Consider the following 19,994-nt stretch of genomic DNA (forward strand, 5'->3'; position numbering starts at 1 on the left):
TGGAGGCAGCTCCCGGTGGCAGAGGAGCTGCTTTGAAGAAGGCAACAAGGCTGCTGGGGTTTCGGGGGCGGAGCAGGGCTCCCACGCGGCCCGAGGCCGCCAAAGCTGTGGAGGCAGCTCCCGGTGGCAGAGGAGCTGCTTTGAAGAAGGCAACAAGGCCGCTGGGGTTTCGGGGGCGGAGCAGGGCTCCCACGCGGCCCGAGGTCGCCAAAGCTGTGGAGGCAGCTCCCGGTGGCAGAGGAGCTGCTTTGAAGAAGGCAACAAGGCTGCTGGGGTTTCGGGGGCGGAGCAGGGCTCCCACGCGGCCCGAGGCCGCCAAAGCTGTGGAGGCAGCTCCCGGTGGCAGAGGAGCTGCTTTGAAGAAGGCAACAAGGCTGCTGGGGTTTCGGGGGCGGAGCAGGGCTCCCACGCGGCCCGAGGTCGCCAAAGCCGTGGAGGCAGCTCCCGGTGGCAGAGGAGCCGCTCCGAAGGAAGGCAGCAGAGATGTTGTGGTTTCGGGGGGCGGAGCACGGCTCCCACGCGGCCCGAGGTCGCTAAAGTTGGTCGCTAAAGTTTTTTGAGATGCAGTGACCAGAATTGTATACAATATTTGAGGTCAGTTGCACCATAGAGTGATATAATCATATTATAGTTACAGGTTTTGTTTTCCATTCCTTTCCTAATATTCTATTTACTTTCTTAGTCACTACTTCACATTGAGCAGGTTTCCGAGCCACAACTGCAGCCAAGAAGCCGCAATGACGCCAGGCCTTTAGCTGCCTTTCAGAAATTTGAAGGTTGGCTCTCAGGACTTTATGGAGCCCTTGGAAACCATAATGACAGATCTTTGGGTTTTGGATATTGTCAGAGAAGATTACAAAATAGTTTGCATATCCTCTGTCTGACTGGTTCATGGATTCTCTGGTGGGCCAAATGGATCGGGCAATCCAAGTCCAGGCAACATTAAACAGATTGCTGGATATTGAAGCCATAGAACCAGTTCTGGAAGAACACTCGGGCTTGGGCACATAGTCTATATACTTTGTCGTGCCCAAGGAAGAGTCTGATGACTGGCGACCCATTCTGAATCTCAAACATGTCATGCAGCCCTGGGGGTTCTGCGTTTTCGGATGGAGACGGTGATATCTGTCATTGCAACTGTTCATCTGGGAGAGTTTCTGGCTGTCCTAGATTTAACAAAGGCTTATCTCCACATTCCAATTTTCCCAGCACACATAGAGTTCTGAGATTTTTCATGTTGGGAGAATTGCTATCAATTCTCAACCCTACCATTTGGGCTTTCAGCAACACCCCAGATGTTCACCAAGGTGATGGTGGTAGTAGCAGTTCATCTCCACAGGGTGGACTGGCTGGTTCATCCTTATCTAGAAGACTCCCTCATCAGAGCCCCCTCTCGAGAAGAGGGAGAGAGCAATGGCTGCAGTTGTGCAAACTTTACAGAGTCTGGGCTGGATTGTAAACTTTTGAAAGGGCCATTTAGTCCCCACTCAGTCTTTGAAATACCTGGGAGTTCTCTTCAACACAGCGGAAGGCCAAGTTTTTCTACCCAAGGCATGCAGACAGAAGCTAGCTGGGTTGCTGGGCGGAGGAGTAGGGTTATGGATTGAAGGCTTTATCAAAAAGGTGGCTTCTTCATTGCACATGTCTGCCATACTAGATTACGTTGGATTCCCTTGATGGATGACAACACCCCAGTTGTTAATGTTGGGGGTAGATTAAGTAGCAGATGCAAATTTGGGGGCATGAGCAAAGTTTCTGCTTATTTTATCTCCACCCGTAGAACAGGCAATGGGCATGAGATTAAGCTTCTAAAGCCACCTTGAGCAGGCTTCCCTTCAAAGGCCAAATGCTCTTTGGTAAGAGACGTGGCTAGTATGACGTGGCTAGTATGACTGTCATACTACATGCCCCGTGGTCTGCTATCAGGTCAGGTGGTGTTAGGGGTCAGGTGGTGTTAATTTTCGTGGCACTTAGCGGTTTCATCAGTACTCAGGAGGGTCCTCTGCCCAGAGATTGGCTCGGGGCTCTTATGAGAGGTTTGAAAATTCAGGCGACCTCAGCCCTCCTGTTCTTGCGCTGCAGCAGCCTCCAAGAAGTCTCAATGACGCTAGGTCAGTAGCCATACCTCTGCGGATAGGACAGCAGTTGTCAGATTATTGGAAGGCTTGAGCGCAGATTTGCTTAGACTGCTGGGTACTGGACATCATTCAAGGGGGATAACAGCTTGAATTCTTTCATCCTCTGGTAGACTTGTTTGTGGACTCTGGCCAGAGAAAGTGATCAAGGTCCGAGCAATGGCAAAACAGCTCTTAAATATTCAAGCTGTAAAGTCTGTACTAACCAAATTGGGCTAAGGCAGTTACTCTATATACAGGACTTCATAGTGCCCATGAAAGATCCAGACAAATGAAGACCAATCTTGGATCTGAAGTCAGTCAATACAGAACTGAAAGTACCCCAATTCTACATGGAGACAATTCGGTCATTGTGGCAGTGGCGTCGGGGATTTGACAGAGACCTACTTATATTCCCATATTTCACAGGAAGTTCTTGAGATTCCATGTAATAGGGAGACTTTTCCAGTTTTCAACACTTCCCTTCAGTCTGACAACAGCGCCTCACACACCTTCACCAAGATGATGGTCATGGTATTTGCACATTTCCGCAAGGCGAACACAAGAATAGCCATACTGGGTCAGACCAGTGGTCTATCTAGCCCAGGGGTGCCCACACTTTTTGGGCTTGCGAGCTACTTTTAAAATGACCAAGTCAAAGTGATCTACCAACAATAAAATTAAAAAAAAACACAACGCACACTGTACGCATAGAAAATATTAATTATCATTCCTATTCCGGGGTTTTTTCAAAGAGGTCAAAGCAGATGACTCTCTGCACTGTCACCTCAGTAACAACCATACAAAAATAGACAAATACCCACCCCCTCCATTTTTACTAAACCATGATAGCAGTTTTTAGCGCAGGGAGCTGCGCTGAATGCCCAGCGCTGCTCTCGACGCTCATAGGCTCCCTGCGCTAAAAACCTCTATTGCGGCTTAGTAAAAGGGGACCATATTGTAAAATATAGAGAGCAGATATAAATTCAGACATATTTTGATCACTAAATTTAAAATAAAATCATTTTTCCTACCTTGTCTGGTGATTTCATGAGTCTCTGGTTGCACTTTCTTCTTCTGACTGTGCATCCAATCTTTCTTCCCTTCTTTTAGCCTGTATGCTTCCTCTCCTCCTGACCTCATTCCCCCCCCAACGTTTTCTTCTTCTCTCCCTGCCCTCTCTTTCTTTCTCTCTTCATGCCCCCTTTCTTTTTTTCTGTTTCTCTTCTTTCCTTCTGTCTCCCTGCCTGCCCTCTTTCTCCCTCCCTGCCCTCCCCCAAGCCACTGCCACTGCCATCGGATAACAGGCCCCCAAAGCCGCCCACCGCCGGCCAAGCTCTCCTTGCTTCGGGCCCACCAGCATTCCTCTCCCCGACGTCAATTTTGCCGTCGGAGAGGAAGTTCCGCTGGCCAGAACTTCCTCTCCGACGGCAGAACTGACGTCGGGGAGAGGAAGGCTGATCGGCCCAAGATTGACCTATTGTGAGAAATGCTGCCGGGTCCTGCCTTTGAGGAAACAGAAAGTAGGCAGGACCTGGCAGCAAGAAGAGCAAATCGCAAGCTTCACTGACCTGTCTCCCGCTTTAGCCCGCGAATGGTGCTCTAACATGTGCGTGCCGGCTTCCCTTCTCTCCCCCCTCCCCCCCCGGACATAACTTCCGGTTTCAGAGGGAAGAGAAGGGAAGCTGGTACAAGCACACGTTAGCCCTCGGAGCATAAATTCTCCAAGCCGGTTTTTTTTTTTTTTTAAATGTTGAGCAGCGGAGGCAGCAGCAGAATTCAGGAGCAGGCCAGTCAGGAGGGGAAAAAAGAGAAGGGAAGAAGGGAACCCGCTCTGCGATCGACTGGGGTCGCCTGAGCGAGCGACCTGTTGGGCACCCCTGATCTAGCCCAATAGCCCGTCCTCATAGTGGCCTATTCAAGTCACTCGTCTAATCCAGTAAGGTTATTCGTATGTTCTTATGACATTTTAGGATAGAAGTGGGGAAAGCATGTAGAATATGGCTTATGGACTTCTTTCCAACCATTGTGTGTGTGCATATTGAGGTGGTTGCGAGAGACAGTTTTTCTTTCCAAACTGGGAGAGTGGGGCAGATTATGGAGTGCTAGGACAGTTGGGAGAGGAGGTGCTACTTTTTTTTTTTTTCGGATTGAATGCAATTTGCAAGGTAGCAGAGGGTAGGTTATGCAGGTAGGGGCCAGTAAAGTAGAAAGCATAGGAAGGAAGTTTGAAAAGAGGAATTCCCTACTTGCCCTGTTTCAATGTAGGTAACGTTCCAGCCTTTAGTAGCATACCTTCCCTAGAAATGTAGGGCTTTTTTTTTTTGGGGGGGGGAGGAGGAGGGGGCTTATTTTGCTGAAACTGGGTCTGATTTGGCCCATCTTCAGACTTGATGTCTTGGTACTGGATTTTCAAATCGCAAGCTTCACTGACCTGTCTCCCGCTTTAGCCCGCGAATGGTGCTCTAACATGTGCGTGCCGGCTTCCCTTCTCTCCCCCCTCCCCCCCCGGACATAACTTCCGGTTTCAGAGGGAAGAGAAGGGAAGCTGGTACAAGCACACGTTAGCCCTCGGAGCATAAATTCTCCAAGCCGGTTTTTTTTTTTTTTTTTAATGTTGAGCAGCGGAGGCAGCAGCAGAATTCAGGAGCAGGCCAGTCAGGAGGGGAAAAAAGAGAAGGGAAGAAGGGAACCCGCTCTGCGATCGACTGGGGTCGCCTGAGCGAGCGACCTGTCGATCGCGATCGACGTGTTGGGTACCCCTGATCTAGCCCAATAGCCCGTCCTCATAGTGGCCTATTCAAGTCACTCGTCTAATCCAGTAAGGTTATTCGTATGTTCTTATGACATTCTAGGATAGAAGTGGGGAAAGCATGTAGAATATGGCTTATGGACTTCTTTCCAACCATTGTGTGTGTGCATATTGAGGTGGTTGCGAGAGGCAGTTTTTCTTTCCAAACTGGGAGAGTGGGGCAGATTATGGAGTGCTAGGACAGTTGGGAGAGGAGGTGCTACTTTTTTTTTTTTCGGATTGAATGCAATTTGCAAGGTAGCAGAGGGTAGGTTATGCAGGTAGGGGCCAGTAGAGTAGAAAGCATAGGAAGGAAGTTTGAAAAGGGGAATTCCCTACTTGCCCTGTTTCAATGTAGGTAACGTTCCAGCCTTTAGTAGCATACCTTCCCTAGAAATGTAGGGCTTTTTTTTTGGGGGGGGGGGGAGGAGGGGGCTTATTTTGCTGAAACTGGGTCTGATTTGGCCCATCTTCAGACTTGATGTCTTGGTACTGGATTTTCCTATGTGCTAGTTTTCATCCTATTCTGTTATATTTTCACCATTATTTTGCCCACAAGACACGGACAGACAGTTCCCAGCTGCTTTTGTATATTTCTCTCAAACCCAATGGAAGTGCTATATTGTCGTGAATTCAAGTTTATTTTCCATTGCGTGTGTTTGTGCTTCAGTATTTGAAGTGCTTGTTGTATAGACAAACCTCACTTCACCAGGTGCTTTGCATCAGTGTGCCCCTTAGATACTGTTCTTATTTTAAATATCTTATTGTTTTCTTGCTATTAAAGCTTGTTTGTGCTAATGAATTCTATGAGTCATGCTTATCTCATTTGTTAGTCTGGTTTTGTTTCTGCCTCTCTCAGGCTATTCCAGGAATCTATTACTCTTTTCATGAAAAAATATTTTCTGTTAGTATATTTTCTTTTATTCCTGATGAAATTCTGCACTGATGGCAAATAGAGGGGACGCAAAAACCATAACACACACACACAGTAACACAGAAAATGATGGCAGATAATTACATTTATTATTAATTCATGATTAAATTGTCTATCTTTGGCATTTCTGGGACATAGGCTGTAGAAGTCTGCCTGCATTACCCTTGAGTTCCAACTCTTAGCTGCAATTCATTTGCATTTCTCCTTTCACCTGCAAGCCAGATACTCCCATTTCTGGCCATAACTCCCTCTCTTCCCTCTACCCTCCCCTCCCCTAGATTCTCAACAGTGCAGTATGATTTCCATCAACTACCTGGCGTACTGGTTATACTCTGTCCTGGGACCACTCCTTCTCTCAAGCTACACCTGCTCATTTGGAGCACTGATCTCCCATGATTTCCAGTATCGCCTATATGCTGACGACTCCCAGATCTACCTCTCCGCACTAGACGTCTCTACTGCAACCCAGACTCGAGTCTTGGCCTGTCTGTCTGACACTGCTGCCTGGATATCTCACCACCATCTAAAACCAAATATGACTAAAACAGAGCTACTCACCTTCCCACCTCCCTGCTTTCTGTCTCTGTGGACAACACTCTCATCCTCCCTGTCTTGTCTGCTCACAATCTTGGGGTCATCTTTGACTCCTTCTCCACCCATATAAGAACATAAGAACATAAGAAATGCCTCTGCTGGGTCAGACCCGAGGTCCATCGTGCCCAGCAGTCCGCTCACGCGGCGGCCCAACAGGTCCAGGACCTGTGCAGTAATCTTCTATCTATACCCCTCTATCCCCATTTCCAGTAGAAATTTGTCCAATCCTTTCTTGAACCCCAGTACCGTACTCTGCCCTATAACGTCCTCTGGAAGCGCATTCCAGGTGTCCACCACACGTTGGGTAAAGAAGAACTTCCTAGCATTTGTTTTGAATCTGTCCCCTTTCAACTTTTCCGAATGCCCTCTTGTTCTCTTATTTTTCGAAAGTTCGAAGAATCTGTCCCTCTCTACTCTCTCTATGCCCTTCATGATCTTGTAAGTCTCTATCATATCCCCTCTAAGTCTCCTCTTCTCCAGGGAAAAGAGACCCAGCTTCTCCAATCTCTCAGAATATGACAGGTTTTCCATACCTATTATCAGACGTGTTGCTCTCCTTTGAACCCTCTCGACTAATGCCATATCCTTCTTAAGATACGGCGACCAATATTGAACGCAGTACTCCAAATGCGGGCGCACCATCGCCCGATACAACGGCAGGATAACTTCTTTCGTTCTGGCTGTAATACCCTTTTTGATTATACCAAGCATTCTATTCGCTCTCTTAGCAGCCGCTGCACACTGTACCGATGGCTTCATTGTCATGTCCACCATTACCCCCAAGTCCCTTTCCTGGGTACTCTTATTCAATAACATCCCTCCCATTGTATAGTTGTACCTCGAGTTTCTGCTCCCCACATGTAATACTTTACATTTTTCAATGTTGAACTTCATCTGCCATTTCGCCGCCCATTCTTCTAATTTGTTCAAGTCCCTTTGCAACTTTTCGCAGTCCTCTGTAGTCCGAGCTCCATTAAATAGTTTGGTGTCGTCCGCAAATTTTATTATCTCGCACTTCGTTCCTGTTTCTAGATCATTTATGAAGATATTAAATAGCAGCGGCCCGAGCACCGAGCCCTGCGGGACACCACTCGTGACCCTCCTCCAGTCGGAGTAGTGACCCTTCACTCCTACCCTTTGTTTTCTACCCTCCAACCAGTTTCTGATCCATCTATGTACGTCTCCTTCCACCCCATGGTTCTTCAGTTTCCGGAGTAGACGTTCATGGGGCACCTTGTCAAAGGCTTTTTGGAAATCTAGATATATGATGTCTATGGGGTCTCCTTTGTCCATCCGTTTGTTGATCCCTTCGAAGAAGTGCAATAAATTCGTTAGGCACGATCTTCCCTTGCAGAAACCATGCTGGCTGGTTATCAGAAGTTCATTTTTTTCAAAATGTTGATCGATGTTTTCTTTTATCAGTGCTTCTGCCATTTTCCCTGGAACCGAAGTCAGGCTCACCGGCCTGTAGTTTCCCGGGTCACCTCTTGATCCCTTTTTAAAGATGGGCGTAACGTTGGCTATCTTCCAATCTTCCGGGATCTCGCCTGTTTTCAGGGATAAGTTGCAAATTTGCTGCAGTAGTTCCGCTATCTCCTCCTTTAATTCCTTCAGAACCCTTGGATGTATGCCATCCGGACCCGGGGATTTGTCAGTTTTTAGTTTTTCTATCTGCCTACGAACGTCCTCAAGGCTCACTTCTATGGATGTTAATTTTTCTGCCTGACTTCCGTTGAAGAATTGCTCAGGTTCCGGTATGTTGGACGTGTTTTCGTTTGTAAATACAGACGAGAAGAACATGTTAAGTCTTTCTGCCACTACCTTCTCCTCCTTCACCACTCCCTTCCTGTCTCCGTCGTCCAGCGGTCCCACTTCCTCTCTAGCCGGCTGCTTCCCTTTAACATATCTGAAGAATGGTTTGAAATTTCTTGCTTCCCTGGCTAGCCTCTCTTCATACTCTCTTTTGGCTTTCCGAACCTCACGGTGACATTCTTTTTGATGCTTCTTGTGCTCTTTCCAGCTCCCCTCAGTTTTGTCCTTTTTCCATTTCTTGAATGATTTTTTCTTATTGCCTATCGCTTCCTTCACTGTTTTGGTTATCCACGCCGGGTCTTTTGTTCGATTCTTTTTACACCCCTTCCTGAATCTGGGGATATACAGATTTTGCGCCTCGCTCACCATGTCCCTGAAGAAGGACCAGGCATGATTTACCATTAACCATGTTTTGGAAGTGTTCCTAAGTTTCTTCCTTACCAATTCCCTCATTGCTTCGTAGTTTCCTTTCCTGAAGTTAAAAGTTGTCGCAATGGATCTCTTGCCTTTTGACACTCCTACCTCAACCTTGAACTTGATCATATTATGATCGCTGTTTCCCAACGGTCCCACTACTTCTACTTCCTTTGCAGGTCCCCTTAACCCATTTAGGATTAGATCCAGAGTGGCATTTCCTCTCGTCGGTTCTCTAACAAGCTGTTCCATGAAACAATCCTGTGTAGCTTCCAGGAATTTTGTTTCCCTAGCGCATTTCGAGCTTCCAAGCCTCCAGTCTATCCCAGGGTAGTTGAAGTCTCCCATAATAACCGTGTTGCCGCTTTTGCATTCACGCTTCATCTCGGCTTCCATTTCCTCATCGATATCTCTGGTTTGCCCCGGTGGGCGATAAAACAGGCCCATCTTTATTTCAGGCCCTTTCCTTCCCGGTATTTTAACCCATAGAGATTCCGGCTTGCTGGCCGTCTCTGCTGTGTCCATTTGTGTGGATTGTATGCCTTCTTTTATGTATAGGGCTATTCCACCTCCTTTTTGTCCTGTTCTGTCCTGGCGATAGAGCTTGTATCCCGGTAGTGCTGTATCCCATTTGCTTTCCTCATTCCACCATGTTTCAGAGATTCCAATGATGTCGATGTCTTCTGCGTTGGCCAAGGCTTCTAGTTCCCCCATTTTGTTTCTTAGGCTCCTTGCATTAGCATATATGCACTTTAGATCCTGGTATTTTGCTGTCCTCCTTTCCTTTCCCTGTGCTTCGGTCCATATTTTCTTCTCTTTTGCTGCAGACATTGTAACCACTTCTTCTGGGTTAGTCGACTCCTGTAGTTTGTCCCTTGTTCCTTCCCAGCCATTTTTCCCCTCGGTATCTTCACAGGATACCGTCTTCCGAATCGTCGACCCTTTGTCAACTGTCGGCTTTCCCCTTCTTCTTAGTTTAAAGCCTGTTCTATTCCTCTCTTGACGTTGTTTGCTAGGAGTCTAGTTCCTGCTGCGCTCAGGTGCAGTCCATCTTTCCTGTATAGCTTGCTCTTGCCCCAGAACGCCGTCCAGTTCCTCACGAAGTGGAATCCTTCTTCCTCACACCATCTCCTCATCCACGTATTTATTGATTGTAGTTCCTCCTGCCTTTTCACATCTGCCCTCGGTACTGGTAGGATCTCAGAGAACACTATCTTCTGGGTTCTCATCTTCAGCTTCCTTCCCAGAATCTTGAATTGTTCTAACAGCGTGCTTCTTTTGTAGTCTCTCCTGCTGACATCGTTCGTCCCGATGTGGATCACTACAGCGGTCTCTTCTGTCTCCGCCCCTTCCAGGATCATTTCAATTTTGTCCCCGATGTCCTTGGTTCTTGCTCCCGGAAGGCAGGTCACCAGTCGGTCCAGATATAACAGATGGCTAAAACTTGCCGCTTCTTCCTCTGTAATATTACCAAAATCTGACCTTTCCTTTCTGAGCTACCAAAACCTTTATCCATGCCCTCATCACCTCACGCTTGGATTACTGCAACTCGCTACTCTCTGGTCTGCTCTGTCATCTTTCTCTCCTTCAGTCCTTTCAGAATTCAACTGCCCGACTCGTATTCCGTGAGAGCCGCTATACTCGCGTTATCCCTCTCCTAAAGTCACTTCATTGACTTCCTATCTGTTTCTGAATACAATTTAAACTCTTCTTACTGTCCTACAAATGCATTCATTCAACTGCCCCTCATTATTTCTCTTTACTTCTCTCTTACTATGTTACCCTCCCCCCCTTTTCCGCGAGCTCTGCTCAACTGGTAAGTAAGTCCCTCCTACATGTGTCCTTCTCTTCCTCTGCCAACTCCATCCTGCCTTGCTGCGCTGTATTTCTGGAACAAACTGCCTGAATCTGTACGGCATGCTTCATCTCTGTCATTGTTCAAGTCTAAGTTGAAAGACCACCTCTTTGAGACTGTTTTCAACTCATTAGTTTCTGCATCCCCAACCCTCTGTCACGTCTGTCCAAGTTAAATTGTAAACTCTTCTGAGCAGGGACTGTCTATTTAATGTCAAAATGTACTCACTGCATACATCCTTCAGCGCTATAGAAGTATTAAATAGTAATAGTAGTAAATTAACACTTTTTATCTTACAGGTAGTTGATGCAAGTTCTCTAAGTTGGGGCACGAGAATAAAAGGATTCATCGCTTGCTTTGTAGCAGGAGTACTATTTTCATTTCTGGTAAGATCTTAAACCGTTGTTTGTATTTTAATGCTTGTTCTCACCAAACATCGCTTGTTTAGATCAGGGTGTGGAATCTCTGTGGATGAAGAGCTGCATTAATAGTGATTAATTCTTTTGGGGGGAGGGGAAGGAGAAAATATCAGCATTAGTTGGTTGCAATATACGTTTCCCTTTCCTCTTCTGCCCCCACTCCTCCCCCCAAAAAAATCAGGACATGCTTCTCTGCCCAAATAGGACCTTTCTTAAGTTACCTTTCTGTATTTCCCTGTCTCCCCTCAACATTACATCAGGTTGCACTCTCCCTTACCTAGGAATTGCATTGCTTGGTCATCTGCCTTGAACCGCAAGGTAATGGCGTTATAAAAATCACTAATGTAATTCAGATTTTTCAGCATGTGCCAGTCTGTCCCAAAGTGTAATTCCACAGTCTTCCTTAGAATCTGCAGTCTCATAGTTGTCTCTACTGACTACCCTTCACCTGGCTTCTCTGTGGAACCCATGGCAGATGCTTCAAAGGAGTCCCTCCTACTACTGACTGCTCTATTTCTACCCTCTGCTTTGGTTCCTGAGCCTGCCATTCACTAATGGCTTTTAACTGGGCGGCCTGGTAATACTTTACCAAATTACTGCTAATCCTCCCACCCCTTTAACTAAATAAAGAACCTGTCTCACCACACTGGGATGCCTGCTAGCCCAAATGAATCTCAAAATTCTTTTCTGTAAACCTTCCAACACTGACCGGCTCACCCAGATTGGGAGAGTCTGGAACGAGAACAGTTGCTTCTAGATCAGGGATCTCAAAGTCCCTCCTTGAGGACCGCAATCCAGTCGGGTTTTCAGGATTTCCGCAATGAAAATGCATTGAAAACAGTGCATGTACATAGATCTCATGCATATTCATTGGGGAAATCCTGAAAACTCGACTGGATTGCAGCCCTCAAGGAGGGACTTTGTGACCCCTGTTCTAGATCATCATTTTTACCACTTCAGTGCGACCTACCGACAAAAAGTACATCATTTTCCATCTGTCCAAATCCTTCCTAATGCTGTGAAATAATGGGGGGGTAACTGAAATCATATAAATCGGCACCCAGTGGTCCAAAATGGACTTCCAAGTAGTGCAGTAAGAAGTGTACCCACCGAGGGTCTAGAATGATTCATTGTAACCATTTCAGCTTGGCCAGTTCAACGTAGTCGTTTCAGCACTGAATCGACCATAATGAATCTTCTGCACCCAGCTGTCAGTTTGGGGACATCATAGCAGCACCTGACATCATTTGGGGGTGTGTGATGTGCTCCCTCCCCAAACAAGGGATGGCCCCTTACACTCCCCCACCGCAGCCTCTGCATATCTCTTGAAAGTTCACCAGCATGAGCAGCATCTCTCACCTGCTTGTGCTAGCCTTGGCTTCCCTCTGATGTTACGTCCTGGTCCCATGACTAGAAAGTGGCATCAGAAGGAAGCCAAAGCTAGTGTGAGCAAGGGGTGGAATATGCTCGTGCTAGCAAATTTTTCAAGAGGTATGTGGGGAGGAGTGGAAAGGAGGAGAGGCACCAACGCCTCAGGGGAGACAGTCCATACCTCCCGCTTCCCCTTAGTACACCACCAGGGCAGAGAGGAGGAGAGGCACAGACAGTAACGCAAAGAGGTGGAGAGGACGATTCAGCGCGCCTGTTTCACTGCTCCGTCCCACAAAAACAGAACGGTATCAACTGCTCTACTGCATCTGCTGACAAGCTTACGTTCAACAGTTCATCCCCAAATTGATACGAAATCCCAAAACTGCACTGTACTCATTCAACTCGATCATTACTACTATCGGAGGTCTTTCCAGAGTCTGTATTATAAAGATCAAGTTATCTGCAAACTCGCCTTATATTCCCTGCCCTGTGCTCAAGCTCCCATTATTTGAGAATAATTACGCACTCGTTGAGCCAAAGGCTCGATCACCAACGCAAACAGTGTAGATGGCAGTGGACACCCCTGGGAATCCTCCGAGATAATGAAGATGTCCTAGAATAACTATCATTTATTTTTATATACCTCACCGGATTAGTGTAGAGCAGTGTTCTTCAACCGCCGGTCCATATAAATTTTCTGCCGGTCCACAGGTCCAGCACATCCATCAGGCAGAAGACAGTATTCTTGCCGCTGGTCCACGGTGCGATCAATGCGGCATCTTCAAGCTGACTCCCTGAGTGCTGCAGTGCACAAAGCCGGGGGAAAAGGCTCCTACACGCGGCCTGCACCTGAACCGGAAGCCTTCTCTCTGACGTCGCAACGTTAGACGGAAAGCTTCCAGATGAGGTGCAGGACGCATACGAGGAGCCGCTACCCACAGCTTTGTGCAATGCAGCACTCAAGAGCTGGCCCGAAGACGCTTAATTGATTGCACCGTGGACCGGCCCGAAGATAACACCGCGAGTCACACCAGAAGGCAAGGCATAGTATTGAGGGAGAGAGACAACAACGGTAGGGGGAATGCTTTTATTTTTTTTTTTAGAGATTGATTTGCATCTGCTGTCTGTTTAGAAAGAAATGCATTTGTTTCTTTTCCTCTGGGGTTGTACTGCTTGCAGAGTCTTGCATCTTAGGGTTTGTTTGTAAATATTAGTACTTTTAGTTTTTGGTCCTGTATTTGCATGGGGTTATCTGTTTTCTGGTAGGAATGAATGTTAAAAAGCATACAGTGTGCTTTGTGTATTTTAATTTTGTGGTTAACCATTATGTGTTGTTAATACGATTATATTGTGTGTGTGTGTGTATATAAGGAAAATAAATGGAAAAAATTGTATTATAATTAGTACTATTATGGGGGCAGGGTCTGGGGTGGAGATGGGCATGACTTAACCCAGTGTTCTTCAACTGCTGGTCCGCAGACTGGTGCCGGTCCACAAAATAGTTATTTTATTTCTGCCGGTCCATAGGTGTCAAAAGGTTAAAGAACACTAGTTTAGAGAATCTGAATCCACTCAAGCATCTGAGGCCCTAACCCAGTGGTTCCCAAACCTGTCCTGGAGGACCCCCAGGCCAGTCGGGTTTTCAAGATAGCCCTAATGAATATGCATGATAGAGATTTGCATATAATGGAGATGCCAGGAATGCAGATCTGCTCCATGCATTAGGGCTATCTTGAAAACCCGACTGGCCTGGGGGTCCTCCAGGACAGGTTTGGGAACCACTGCCCTAACCCAATAAACTCCAATAGCTTGAACATAAAAGTCCAGGAGACTCAATCGAAGGCCTTTTCAGCATCAATTGACAAAGATACAGTCTCCTGTTGTGACCGCTGTTATACACTCCAAATATTGTCGCCCACCTGTCAGCCTGCAATAAAGCCAGATTGATCCGGGTACACAATACAAGGAATCCAACTCATCAAGCAATCTGCTAATAACTCTTGTAAAAATCTTAGTATCCACGCCCAACAGGGAAGTGTGGAAACCTTTTGAAGAACCCTTGTATTTATTCATCCCCCCAACCAAATTCTGCGGAGCAGATTTCCTCACAATTATTTCTGCACAAATTCTGCTTTGCACTGTTGAGCAAAATTCATCCAGGAGTAAAATGGCATATGTGCTTTGTGGAAGGCAATAAGGATTCTGATTAGGGAAAAGGCTAGTACTGCTTGTGGAAATGGCATTGACTCTCTGTGGAGAGCAGGAAGAGTATTGGTGTATGATGAGGTGTTTTGTTTCTTGTTTGTTGGTATGTTTGGGTAAAGAAAGCAGCTTGATTATTATTTTTTCATTCCTGTTGATTGTGGTTCCGTGTTGACTCCGAATGGACAAATACACAGTCAACAGGTATGAAAAGATAATGACCCAGCTACTTACCATATCGACCAGGAGTTTATGTTTTGATGTTTAACCAGTATGCTGTTTAGAAACAGGGAAGTGAGAGAGAAATAATTAAAAATAAAATTGTAGGAGGTCCTTGACAGACAAGAGGACCAACTATCTGAATGACAGATGTGTTTTAATATGGACAAATTCAAAGCAGTGCAGATACACAGTTTATATCCAGTAGGCACATGATACTGAGTTCTTGATTAGAAATTACTGTCCAGGGAAGGAGCGTTGCAGTCATGAACAATGGATTGAAATCTTCCGCTCAGGATATGGCAACAGTTGAATAGCAAGTAGAATGGTTGGCATTATTCAGAAAGGAATCGTGAGTCTGGCTGCACCTTGAGTACTGTGTGCAATTATGGTCACCCCCACAACTTAATATAAGGTGATAAAACTTAAAAAAAAAAAATTGCAGAAAAGGGTAACAATTAGATTAAAAAGGAACAGCTCTTGTCTGAGTAAAGGCTGAGCAAGTTAAGTCATCTTGGAGAAGATGAGTGAGAAGAACGATGATGGAGATTTATAAAGTGGCACCTGAATGGCTTTATGTCTGCAGTACCTGGAAAAGGATAATAAGGAACGATTTGCCTTTACAAATAGTACTGTTCTGTGAAACTGAGAGGCAGCATATTTAAAGCAAAGTTAAAGTATATTTTTCAGTCAATATAAAACTGAAGTGGAGGGGGGGGGTTTGCTAGATAATGTGAAGAAGGCCAATAGTATAGCTAGGCTTAGATTTGGACAAGTTTCTGGAGGACAAGCAAATTAACAATTGGGCAGACTGGGGAGCACAACATATGAGAATAATCAACATGGAATAGGTGTTGCCACTAGGAACTGCTGGATGCTTCAAGAAACTCAAACTGACTGCTTTTAGAGGCAAGATACAGGGCTCGTTGGACCGCCATTGCTCTTAACTCGGCATGACACAGTTTTATCCTCCTGTACTGACTAAAGGCCAAGAACAGATTGTGCTTCAGTTAAAACACAAAAGATTTTATATTGGCATATTGAAGACTTTCTTGGGATGTGATGAAGCAAAGATAGTATTTTAATTGTGAAGGGGAGGGAGAGAAGTACAGTAATCTGTCACTGAAAATTTTGAGAACAAACAAACTGGCAACTAACATATACCTAGTGCTGCGTATAGCTCCCATAATGGATCCCATACCTTTCCATATGTGCCTTGTAGAGCATCCATACGCTGCTAATTGTTAATAAATAGGTTGCTTATATTTCTCCCTATATATCAGCTTTGATTTCATGTCCAGTATTAGCTTTCTAATTAGAATAATTCCTTTTTGTATTTCTAAATTTCACAGCATATACGTATATATGTTTTTGTATAAGATAATAATAATAATAATAACAACAGTTTATATACCGCAGGACCATGAAGTTCTTTGCGGTTTACAGTTATTAGAAATGTTACAGATTAAGATCAGAGACAGAATGTACAGGAGTAGGATCTTTATATCCTCAGCCCAGTCCTTGGGACATATCTAGTCAGTCAGGTTTTCAGGTTACCCACAATGAATATGCATGCGATTAAATGTGCTTGCACTGCCTCCATTGTATGCATACCTGTCATATGCATATTCATTGTGAGTGTACTGAAAACCTGACTGACTATGTATGTATGTATTGAGGATTGGGTTGAGAACCAGTGTCATGGCATATGTGAAAATGTTGTAAGGGCTGTGGCTCACTGGTTGGGCTGCTGCCTCTGCACCCAGAGGTTGTGAGATCAAATCCCGGTGCTGCTCCTTGTGACCCTGGGCAAGTCCTCCAGTGCTCACTGCTTTGAATGTCGGCTTTGAAATGCCAAGGCGACTAAAAGGCAGTATACAAGTCCCCTTTCCCTTTTAATTTTAAAAAAATAAACAAACAAAAAAAAAAAACCCTGATCTGCCTTCAATAATTTTTAATTACCAACAAATTTTTTAATAATAGATTTTATTATATGGATTAAACAAATTTGAGGGTGGTTTGAAAAGTTCAGTAAAAAAAAACCAAGTTCAACATTTTAAAAAATATGACCCAACCTATTTTTCTGACAGGATTGAAAAATTGGAAACTCGCTGGACTAAGTATACAGATCTCAATGGAGACTACGTTGAGAAATAAAACTCTTAAAAAAATATATATTTATTTAACTTGTTGTTTTACTGAACTTTTCAAACCACCCTTGTATGTAGAAACCAAACTTAATAACATGGGTACTAATGTTCTTTTTTACCTAATGTAAGGTGATGTTTCATGGTTCCTCATTTTTTGCCCTGTTCCTCTTTTTTTGTTTTTAGGGTGTCGGTCTACTTTGGGTTCCTCGTAAGGGAACCACGCTCTTTGCAGTGTTCTACACCTTGGGAAATGTTGCATCCCTTGGAAGGTAACAATCAAAGAAATGGGAGGGGGAACTGGCACCCTAGAACATGTCATTTAATCAAGTAGCATTTCATTATCAAAGTCAACTAAAAACTAAAGAAATCGTATTTACAAAGGTTTTACAGATATAAAAGGCAATTTTAGAATTTATATATGTAAAAAGGACCATTGATATTTGTAAATCAGCATATATGTATAAATAATTTTAGAAGGGCAAAGTACGGGCAAATCTTGAAATTTATTTTTCATAACAGTGCATACATACTTAGTAAAATTTCAGCATTGGCATTTATACCTGGTCCAGATCACACATAGCGAGTAGTGTGCTTGAGTTGGCTTACACCAGATCGTGACGTCTTGTTTTTAAGTTTTAAAAAATTTTGGGAGCTGATGCTACTTTAACAACTGGCTTCCAAAATTTGGGCTCTGACCCTCTCCTGAACTCCTTTACTTTTTGCTGATGAGGATCCCAAGCCGTATCAGCCAAATTTTTAACTTGTGATCCAGTTTGATGGGTTGGAGGGAGTGGAGGGAGGAGTTTTTACTTATGACTTGGTTATTTATTATTTCTGAATTTGGAAGTTTACTTGTAAACGATGAAGACCCTGGCAATGAATTTTGAGGGCCCATTGCTGAAGTTTGAGTCTCAGAGGATGAAGTTTGAATCTCGGAAGTAAATTTTTCCTGTGGGGAAAAATCCTCCTGACAGTTGCTTGTCCCCAATCTGTGGGTGAAATTATCCATGCTTAGCTGGGTATGTTTTATTACCTTTGTCAAAATTTGCAGATTTTGAAACATGAAAACATTTAAAAGACAGAGACCCACACAGGACACATATTAAAACATATTTTTCAGGTTCCCTGAGGAAGGATACGAAATGTGATCACATTGGGATCCTGAAGCTGATTAAGATGAGTTTAGTATGCATACAAATATATATGCTGTGATTGGGAGGTGAGATACATTGGGACAGAGTTCCCTGATGGTCTCCAAGTCTCTGAGCATATATCAAATGCACTAAATATTTGTGATATTAATGTATGAATATTCACCAGTAATAACGTTAATAAGGGACTGAAGATTATTTTATACTTTACTTTACCTATGTCAGAAATGACACATCCAGGGCAAAGAGAGAGCAGAAGGGAAAGTACATGTGTACATTTGCATCTGGTGCACAGAGTAAGGCCCCTTGCGGGGCTTTCCCTTTGAAACTGTGTTTGCAAGTCACACAGTATTAAACTTGCCCTAAAAATGTGAGCTAGGCAGACTGGCAGTTTCTCTGACTATAAGAGCCCCTAGTGGAAGGGAGAACAGAGGACCACTTTATTTACATATCCTTTTCTTAACTAAAGTGTCAAGACTCCTTGTTGTTAATTAAGAATATACAATTGTCTGGCATTATCATGTTGCTTTTACTCATTTTATACTGTTTGCATCCATTAAAAATACATTAGAATGAAAGGTTTTTCTTCTCTTCCCCAATAATGTAGATTGTAATGAAATAATTTGTGGCATTTTATTCTCCCAGCACAATATTTCTTATGGGTCCTCTGAAACAGCTGAAAAGAATGTTTGAAGCCACACGCTTGATTGCAACAATTGTTATGCTGGTATGTGTCATCGTGGTGTGTTGGTTTTACCCTATATGGTTCATCTCCCTCATTCCTCAGCTTTCAGATACAGTTCAGTAAAAGCTTGGATTGCAAGTAACTTGGTATGCAAGTGTTTTGCAAGCAAAACATTTTATTAAATTTTAACTTGATATACAAGCAAGGTCTTGCAATACTAGTACATACAGTATTTTGTATTAGTTTTTGGATTGTGGAGTTTCCATTATTCCTTATAGGGAAATTCGCTTTGAAATATGAGTGTTTTGGATTACAAGCATGTTTTCAGAACAAATTATTCTCGCAAACCAAGGTTTTACTGTATTTACCTTCCTTGTCTTCCCATTTTTTCTTGTGCCTTAGAGGTATGACTTCACTCTAGAAAATTGTAGGATCTTGTAGCCAACTGCCAGAGACCCAACTTCTTGCCCGTACACTAATGTCAACTGAACTGAAAACCTCATCTCTGTGGAAGAAATGAGGAAGCGTGACTTAAAGCTTTTCTTAATGTGTGTTTCTGTTTTGCTTGTTTTTGGTTCTCTGATCCAGAAAGGCAGGGTGAATTGATTTGAGTGGTTCTCAAATATTCTATTCATTTGGGAAGAATAATAAAACCAAACATGAATAGAATAGTGTGGTAACCACATTGGTCCATTTTTTTAAAGGTTAATTTAAAAAAAAAAAAAAACAACCAAAATATGAAAATAAGATGACAATTTTTATTGGATTAGACATTTTGATTTGCTTTTGGAACCCAAAGCCTCCTTTCTCATGTCAGGAAAGTATGAACAAAGATAACTGTAACAAAAGATATAAATTATATATAAATGCATTCCATCAACAGTCTCGAGGGAAAATATGGGAGGTGGGGGGAAGGAGACAAAACAGAAGGGAAGAATGCATGGGTGATCAGAAGACCATCTCTCCCTCTATTCTCCTTCTCTCTTCAACCCCTGTCATTCCTTGTAAGATTGTTATTGGTCGTCTCCATTTTTCCAGGGATCAGTAAAGGGGGGGAGGAGTTCGTAGGGCAGTTTTATACATAATATACATTTCTATTATTATTAAGTTACTAGCAGATTACCCGGCGTTGTCCCACCTCCCACATGTCTCAGTCCTCTCTATGTCTCAGCGCGCCCGAAAACTATGGATTAGACACTTATCTTTCATATCTTGTAGTCAGGCCTGTATGGTCTCTGAAGCTCTAGATGTAGCATTTCTCTTTTTCATATCCTGTGGTCAGG

The 19,994-nt window shown here is 44.1% G+C and overlaps 1 protein-coding gene across 2 annotated transcripts in view; it reads left to right on the forward strand.

Moving 5' to 3' along the window:
• The window catches only part of SFT2D2 (SFT2 domain containing 2), a 51,546-nt gene that overhangs the window by 14,128 nt on the left and 17,424 nt on the right, over positions 1-19,994 (forward strand). For both annotated transcript variants that reach the window (XM_033942410.1, XM_033942409.1), the window contains exons 2-4: positions 10,814-10,900; positions 17,059-17,144; positions 18,672-18,753. In XM_033942410.1, coding sequence (XP_033798301.1) covers positions 10,814-10,900; positions 17,059-17,144; positions 18,672-18,753 — 255 coding nt within the window. The remainder of the gene's footprint in view (positions 1-10,813; positions 10,901-17,058; positions 17,145-18,671; positions 18,754-19,994) is intronic.

The sequence above is a fragment of the Geotrypetes seraphini genome, chromosome 4 (assembly GCF_902459505.1).
Source record: "Geotrypetes seraphini chromosome 4, aGeoSer1.1, whole genome shotgun sequence".
Classification (NCBI taxonomy): Eukaryota; Metazoa; Chordata; class Amphibia; order Gymnophiona; family Dermophiidae; genus Geotrypetes; species Geotrypetes seraphini.